The sequence below is a fragment of the Kogia breviceps genome, chromosome 18 (genome assembly GCF_026419965.1).
Source record: "Kogia breviceps isolate mKogBre1 chromosome 18, mKogBre1 haplotype 1, whole genome shotgun sequence".
Lineage (NCBI taxonomy): Eukaryota > Metazoa > Chordata > Mammalia > Artiodactyla > Physeteridae > Kogia > Kogia breviceps.
This window is the reverse complement of record NC_081327.1, coordinates 51,480,396-51,489,241: the sequence shown is the minus strand read 5'-3', so window position 1 is coordinate 51,489,241 and position 8,846 is coordinate 51,480,396. Positions and strand designations below refer to the sequence as shown.

The following is an 8,846-nucleotide window of genomic DNA, read 5'->3' as shown; positions in this document are numbered from 1 at the left end:
TATAGTAAGTGAAAAAAGCAGCTTATAAACTGGTGGGTTACAAACCTATCACCAATATGTAAACTGCGCATAGAAAAAAATTTTTAATTCGGGAAAAACCACACCAGAATGATTTCAGGGGTTTTCTTTCAGTAGTGGGACTCTGGGTGCCTTTCTCGTTTCTTTTTTTAACATAACGAGGTGTTCTACAATGAACATATATGACTATTATAATCAGAGAGAACAACCCCCCCCCCCCCAATTCTCTCACTCTTTCCACTGCCCTTGCATGGGAAATTCACTCAACACCTGCTCTGTCCGGTCAACCCACATCCGCCTTCAGACCCTCATCCCGAGCTGCGTCCTCAGGATCTTGGCAGGCGCTCTCCCCGACCACTCAGGCAGCTCCCGAAGGGGCCCCCCTCCAGGAGGGCTTTCCTGGCTGCCAGGAGGAAGGCAGGCTGGCTCATCCCCACCTGTCCCAACACAGGGCTCCCACACCTCTCCCTGCTCACCTTGTCCAAGAAGAGCCCAGCCTCTCTGCTGGTGCCTGACCTCGCGAGACCGCTTCCTGCTGCAGCCCGGCAGCCCAGGGCAGTGGCCCTGCCTCTGCACCTGGTCGCGGAGTCCAGACTCCTGGAAGGAAGCTGAAGAGCAGAGGCCATTGGTCTCACTGTGGATGGATGATGAGGAAGGCGGTGATCACTTTTCTGTCCGCATGTCCTGATTTACCATGGGGAAGACTTCCCCCGGCCATTTAAAAACCACCCAAACTGTCTTTAAACAGCTGAAGAGGGCTTCCCTGGTGGCGCAGTGGTTGAGAGTCCGCCTGCCGATGCAGGGGACACGGGTTCGTGCCCCGGTCCGGGAGGATCCCACATGCCGCGGAGCGGCTGGGCCCGTGAGCCGTGGCCGCTGAGCCTGCGCATCCGGAGCCTGTGCTCCGCAACGGGAGAGGCCACAACAGTGAGAGGCCCGCGTACCGCAAAAAAAAAAAAAAAAGCTGAAGAAGTGATCAAAGGTGTTTTCACTTAACCTGAACCAGCAACCTTCTCAATAGACTCAGCCGGGTGCTCGGTAGCTTTGGGACGAAACGAGTACAAACCAGGAACGCGGATGGAGCTCGAATGCACTGAGATTTTTTGTGAGTGGATTTGTCCACGTATACATCCAGCTTATTCCTGAGATGGAATCAAATTAGAGAAACCCTTGAAGGAAAAACCAGTGCGTCAAACATCTGAGGGCTTTCCACATACCTGACACATCTTTGAGCGCTTGTGAAAAGCTGTGGCTTTATCAAAGGAATAAACAAATCCAGGGTGATTTTTCCTGCAGAACTTCCTGGACATGCACTACATCCACATGAAGCATAACAACGAAGGCTCTGAGGATAAGACGGACGGTCTCAGCTTCAAGAAAGGCACATGCGTCTTGGCTCCTGTGGCCTTTTGAGCTAATTACCCTGGCCTGTGCCTGAAATATGACGGAATTCAGGATCAAGGTCAATTGGACGTCCCGGCATTGACCTTTGGTGTGTCTGAAAGCAAGAAGAAAAGATGTGGTGTGCCAGGCTTCCTCATTGCTCTGGTATTTTACCTGTCTTCCTAAACAAGGAAAACAAACCACCGACATACTTTTCTTCTCCGCAGAACTGCGTCCTTTTTCATGACTAGGTCTGGGTATTGTTTGCCAATGGGAATTCAGTAGAATAACGGTGGGGAAGCAGTTTTCAAAGACCACCCTCTTCTCAAACGTTTAAAGTAGAATAACGAATAGGTGAGTGACTGTCCCATTTGTCAACTCTTTTCCGTTGCTGCCACCCCAATGCAGGCCTCCATCCCATGTTTCTTAGGCCACCATGGTTGACATTTCCTCCCAATCCATCTTATCAAGGCTGGAAGTACTGAGGTGTGTCCAGGGGAGAAGAGTAGATGGTCTTCGTTTTGCCATCCACGGAGTTTGGGTTTTTGTTTAATGGCATCTATGAGCTGAGCATGAAAAGGAAACGCTGGGACGGTAGAGGAGTTTTTGAGAAACCAACAGGGGAAGAAAGAGAGGAGAGACCGGGGACAGCTGGGAGAGGAACCCTCGTGGGGTATTTGGGGGGCGTGTTCCATGTGAACTGTCTTCCCTGTCTTCCCAGGAGATCTTCAGTAAAATATCCTTTTCTTTTTTTCTTTTTTAAAATATCCGTCCCTTTTGGGTACATTATGGAGTTGGATATCTTTGTTGGCGGAATTCACGCGTTCAACAAATAGTGAATTTGTTGGTCGAGCCTGCACCCCCCAGGCAGTGTTCTAGAGGGTAGAGTAGTGAATAAAACATACCCAACACAGGACAACTTGGATGAAAACAAACAACAACTTTGGATATAGCACTTCCCTGGCGGTCCAGTGGTTAAGAATCCGCCTTCCGATGCAGGGGATGGGGGTTCGATCCCTGGTCGGGGAACTAAGACCCCCCACACCACAGGGCAACTAAGATCACGCGCTCTGGAGCCTGCGCGCCACAACTAGAGAGAAGCCCGGGAGCCGCAACTAAGACCCGACGCAGCCAAATAAATAAATAAAAGGAAAGCAAAACAACAACTTGGATGGATCTCCAAGGAATTCTGCTGACGGGACCCTCTTTCCTGTATGGCTCTGGCACGCCTCGCCACCCTGGTTCTCAGCATCAGGCAAGACAGGACCAAGTCCTGGATTCCAGCCCCTCCATAACCTCCTGCAGTGGGGGACGCCCACACCAGTCTGCTGTCCCACTGGGTGTGCAATGAGGCACCTAGCGGACTATGAACCATCTAGCTCTGCCCCTCTGTTTTACTGCCTTAGAAGAGCTTCAGAGGAAAGAAGCCATGTAAAATTAAAGTAAGGTCTGAATAGGCTTTAAAGTTTTATTATTTTATATTATGCCACGCCTTGCATGGAATGAGCACAGAGTACACCCCTTCTGGGCCACGTAGTCTACTAACAGCACAGGGTTGAGAAAGCTAGAACTCACCACGTGGTCCACGGGAAAGAAGGGAGGGAGGGAAGGGAAAGAAAGGTGGGGAGGGAGGAGCAACGATAAATATTTCTGTGTCTCTTCTCCAATGGGTCAGGGGCTGCCCATTCTAGGAGCAATGATTATGTACCTTAACACAATTGCTGATTCATGGTCACGGTCTTAATCCTAAAGGAAAGGGGCTTTTAGAAGTACTAGAGCTAATCAATAAATATTTGATCAACTTTCAAACAAGGTTCTTGTGGCCAACATGAAATGAAAGAGAAGATCCTGATAAAAGCTCTATTTCCGTAACTTTGTCTCAAAGCAACCATGGAAAGAATAAGTGCAAGATAAAATGAAGGGCCCCCTGCCCCCCACCCAGGGAAGGACCACCCTTGAGTCTGGTGGAGCTGTTCTCCAGGGCCCAGGCCCCCACCCTGTCAGGTCCTTGGGGCCACACGGCGCTCAGCAGCCCTGTCCCGCCCCTCCCGGGAAGGGGCCTGCTTCCCCGCGTTCCAGTTGGCACCTGGGATGAACAGCCCATGGAGATCCAGGTGCATCTCTACATCAACGGAGGCACGAGCCAATTCTGTACAAGTTTTGGCATCCAGAACCAGCAGAAAAGGCAGCTTCTGGGGATCGGTAGAGACAATGGCTGATAAGATAATCCCTCTGGGGAAACAAAAAGAGACACTTTGTAGAAGTGCAACCTTGAACCTGGTCCAGCTGGGGGGATAAGCTTCTCAGCTCTATCTCCCTGTCCTTTGAATGTAAGTTATCTAATCAAAACAGAAGGGAAGCAAATTTGATATTCTGTGGGAGCAGAAGGGAAAGGCCAGGGAAATCGGAAGCCTTGGCTGAACCAGTCCCCTCACGTTTCTGAGCCTCAGTCTCTTCATCTGTAGAGTGGGGATAATCCCCCCCCACCCTCAGAGGGTTGCTGTGAGGATCTTGCACGGTCAGTTATGAAAGCACTTTGTAAATCATTACATGCACTGAAGAATGGCTATTTTCCTACTATTTAGAAACTCCAGTTATAGAGAATCAGCTTTGACGCTGCACTTAGGCTAATATCCGTCACTCGGCTAAACCCGGACCAGTTGCACTCAAATAGCACTTGAATGAGTCCAATTCATCTCATGCATGTGCAGCTTTCCCCTCTGTAAAATGGGAATATTCTAAATACCCACTCTCCAGGGACAGAGGGCTAAATGAAATAGTGCACATAAACTTCCAGCAAATATTTGTGATTCTTCCCAAGGCCTCCCGGGTTTCAGAGTGGCTGAGGGCAGCTGAGGTCAGATCGGCTTAACTTCAACCCTCCTCTGTATGCACGGGGCGTGTGACTGACCGTGGGTAAGTTACCTCACTCTCTGAGCCTCTCCTTTGGTGGAATGAAGACCAGGTTGCTCCCTGCCCACAGAGATTGTGCAGGACGCACTTGCCCAGCCCAATGGGAGGCCAGCCTCAGCAGGAGGTGGTACCAACCATCCCCCACCTTGGAGGTGACAGTGACACGGGGTCCCTTACGTGGTGTGCCCTGCAGTGCAGGTCGATAGGAAGACACCATCCAGGTAGAAAACCACTCCCTTCTCACCTGAGGGAAGCAGCTGGCAGGCTCAGCAGGGCAGCCTGTCCTTCCCCATAGGTGTGGGCAGCCCCACCCAGGCTTCTAATACCCTCCTTAGCATCCCTAGGGGGTGGGCAGGGCATTTCTGGGGCAAAGGCAGAATCAAAGAGGGAAAGGACCATTTGGTCAGGTGGAAACCTGGACAAGAGAGGAGGGCCACCAGCATTTCTAGGTTCTCCACGGAAAACTTACATGCTTAGAGGAGTTACAAATTCAGACCCAGCCATTGCAATGGATTTTAAAACCGAGATTCTATACTCTGGGTAAGGGTAGTGTTGCTCCGTGGAAAGGAAGTGGGCTTTTGTGTCTCAAACAATTTAATCGCCCTGGAAGGGAGGTCTGACCTTCTGCTCCTGGGAGATGACCTCTAAGCCCTTGGACTGACGGTCTAATGAGAGTGCCTTTGTTTACCTGGGGCCGCTGCATATAACCCATCCTAGCAAAGTGATTTAGGGGGACGCCTGGGCCACAGGTGTCAGCTCAACCTCCGGAGGGGCCGAAGACTGGAGGTCACCATGTCCGCATGACCACGCCCCACACGGGCTCCGACGCAGGGCTTGGAGAGCTTCCCTGGTTGGCCACACTGCGTGGACGTCGCCCGGGAAGTTGGTGTGGTCCTACCCCCCACAGGAGAGGACCAGCGGAAACCCCACGCACAGGACTCTCCTGGATCCCGCCCCACTCGCCTTTTCTCGTTCAATCTGCACCCTTTCGCCGAGATAAACCATAACGATGAGCACAACGGCTTTCGGTGTGTTCTGTGAGCTCTTCTCTTGAAACTGAGGGTGGTCTTGGGGACCCCCGAACTTGCAGCTGGTGTCAGAAGTGGGGGTGGGCCGGGGGACTCCCTCATCCCACAGCTTTGGACTCAGACGCACCTGGGTTTCAAAGCATGACTCCGCCAGCTGTGTGATGGGGGGCGGGCACTGCCCCCAAACGATGTCTCTGTCTGAGGAGCGATCACAAGCGCAGTGCAGCAAGCGGGCGGCCTTACCGTGATCCTCGTCCTCGGCACCCGGTGTGGGCACGAACACCGGCTCTGCCGGCCAGCAGCGCACCTCTCCCCACTTCAAGGATGACTTCGTGAGAATGTCGTACTTTATTATCTGCACGTCCAAAGGGGAGAAACATAGGACTGCGTGGTTGGAGAGCATGCTTATTCCCTGCGAATAGCAAGGCATCAAGGCCCCAGAGAGAGGGAAGTGGACTCTGACACTGGCGAACGTAGACCCCACGTGGCATCTGCCTCTGGTCAGTGTAACAACAGAAATGAAAGCAGCTTGCTTCCTCCTCCGACTTTAAGCAAAGGTCCTCCCGCCACTGCCGAGCTGACGGTACACACTGAATTCTTTCAGAAATAAAACCCCTGGATTTATCTGGCACTTGGCACTATATTGCAATTTTTATACACATTAGATAAACTAAAGTATTCAATGCAAACATTTAAGGTATAATATGATTCCTTTGTTGTTTTAAAAGTGTGAGTCCCTGGCCTTCTCTCAATCTCTAATCCGCCTCTTTCCCCTGAGGGTGTGGGATTAGTGGGGAGTGACGCTGGGTGTGTGTACGTGTGTGGGGGGGAACCTTAATTTTTTGCTTTGTACGTTTCTGCACTGCTTGCATTAAAAAAAAAGATTTTCCATTTTATTACTAAAAACTGAAGCTACTAAGGAAAACTGATGTCTGGACAGCACTCAGCATGGTCCCTGGGAAACAGCAAGTGTTCAAACAACTAGCAGTTTAAAAACCAAAATATGAATCACTATGCTGTACACCTGAAACTAACACAGTATTGTAAATCAACTATACTTCAATTTAAAAATAAGTTAATAGGGACTTCCCAGGTGGTGCAGTGGGTAAGACTCCGCGCCCCCAATGCAGAGGGCCTGGGTTCGATCCCTTGTCAGGGAACTAGATCCCACATGCATGCTGCAACTAAGAGTTCGCATGCCACAACTAAGGAGCTTGTGAGACGCAACTAAGGAGCCCACCTGCCACAACTAAGACCCAGTGCAGCCAAATAAATAAATATTTTTAAAAAAAGGTAAATCCTCCTAGTTTCAGCTCTACCCTCTCTGCTTGAGACAGTGAGTTCCTTGACGGCAGAAACTGGGATTTCCCTGTTCACTTCCTTTTCCTCAGTGCCTACCACATTGTAGCACATAGCTGGTGCTCAATAAACATGCATCCAAAAAAGAAATCAATGGATAAACTCCAGCCACCACATCCTTCCTGAGCAACAGCCCATAAGGTGCAGTTCCCTCCCCTGGATGGTCCATCGTTGCTTCCAGTGTATTTTGTCCCAAGCTGACGTCACTTTCTGACTTACCCCCACCCCAAGGGGACCTCGGTTCTGACCTCCCTGAGAACCTGGGAACTCAGCTTTGCAGACACACACGATGGTTATAGGCTGCCATCTCCCAAGGACTAGTACCTTGGTTGGGATGGGGCTCCACTGGACTTCAGCAGCAAAGACATAGCGGTATCGCTTCCCATTGTGAGCATAATTGATCCGAGGCAGCTCTAAACCTAGAGAGAAATGACACAGCTGACAAAGCCCCCTTCACCGAGAGCTGGGACCACCTGTCTTTTGTGGCATCCAGGCCGGGCATCCTTTTCACAAAAACGGTTCCCAAGCCAGGATCCCTGAACTTGATTCAGGCCCTGCATTGGATCAAGGGTGATCATAGGGCAGGAGGAGGGAACTTCTGATAACTACCCCATTAAGAGCAAGGTAAGATAGACCTGGGTTTTTCAGTGTATAAACTACTTTAATTATCCAAGATAGAAATCAAAGAAAATTGCATGATTAAAATCAGAGGCTACTGCACTGTTTTAAAGCTCTTTTTTAAAAAAGTGTGTACATGCACACGTGTGGGTGTGAATAGAAACTTCTGAAGCTGTGGAAGGAGCATCAGTGGGGAATATTTAAATAAATCTGGTGAAATCATATAATAACATTATACAAAAGTAACATTTACAGGGCTTCCCTGGTGGCGCAGTGGTTGAGAGTCCGCCTGCCGATGCAGGGGACGCAGGTTCGTGCCCCGGTCCGGGAAGATCCCACGTGCCGCGGAGCGGCTGGGCCCGTGAGCCGTGGCCGCTGAGCCTGCGCGTCCGGAGCCTGTGCTCCGCAACGGGAGAGGCCGCAACAGTGAGAGGCCTGCGTATCGCAAAAAAAAAAAGTAACACAAAGAATTTTAATAACATGGGGAAATGTCTACATCATAAGATTAAATGTAAAAGGCTGCTTATGGAATTATCTCCATTGTGTTATAAATGAAGAGAAAAAGTCTGGAAGCGTTGCTGGGGTGATCACTTCCTCATGGTGGTTTATAGTTTGTACTGTCCATTCTCCGTTTCTCATTGCGTGAAATTTTCATTACACCTATTACTTTTGTAACCCAAAAAGCCTTAAAAATGTGTCCATGTCCATGCATATATATTTAGGTATGCTTGTTGTGTCAAATTAAATTTCTAAGTCTGAATATAGAAATGAAAGTCCCTCTCATGAAATATTGCAGATAGTTGGAGCCAACTGCTGGTGAAAATGTAATGTCCAAGAAAAGAAGCAGCAGAGATGGAAACATCTGCCACATGAAAGCCTCCTGAAGCGGACCCAGGGCATAAATGGTCATGGGGCTCAGTGGGGAGGGAAGTGGGGCGGAGCGCTAGGAAGGGAAGAGGTCCAATCCCACAGGCGAGGAATCAAGAAATTCCCAAGAGACAGGTCAAGGTGAACATGAGGACGAGGGACCACCCACACACTCAACTCAGAAAAAAGATGCCAGGGTCGGTCTGAGACTCCCTGTGATGCTCCTGGGTCCCTCGAACCTGGTCTGGAACCCCCCTTTCCTCCTCTCTGTAAATGACCAGCTACACGCCCATGGAGAAGTAAAATGTGATTCATCCCTGCGAATTCTGTCCACTTATCAAAGCCACGCTCTTGAAGAATCTTTGGGATGTGGGAAAATTCCCAGGCTACGTTCATTAAGTGGAAGAAGCCATTTCAGAACATTCTAGATGGTATGGTATGCATTTTGTATAACCGTAAATGCAGAGGTTAAGGGTTTTTCGAGTCAGTGAAGCCTGGGTTCAGATGCTGGCTCTGCTGCCCAACTTCAGGCAAGTTATCGGATTATTCTCAGCTCTGCTATGCTCGGTTCTAAAGCATGAACAGTATACGGCAGCCCCTGGACCCTCACTGTGGGCCAGGCCCTCAGCTAAGCCCCTTCCATGCATGGACTCACCTAAC

General features: G+C 50.0%; 1 protein-coding gene across 1 annotated transcript in view; it reads right to left on the bottom strand.

Moving 5' to 3' along the window:
- Positions 1-2,863: 2,863 nt before the first annotated feature.
- The window catches only part of BCO1 (beta-carotene oxygenase 1), a 37,910-nt gene continuing 31,927 nt past the window's right edge, over positions 2,864-8,846 (bottom strand). The window contains 5 exon segments of the mRNA XM_059043818.2: positions 2,864-3,328; positions 3,331-3,406; positions 3,408-3,631; positions 5,586-5,697; positions 7,026-7,120. Of these exon segments, the coding sequence (XP_058899801.2) occupies positions 3,180-3,328; positions 3,331-3,406; positions 3,408-3,631; positions 5,586-5,697; positions 7,026-7,120 (656 nt within the window). The 3' untranslated portion in view covers positions 2,864-3,179.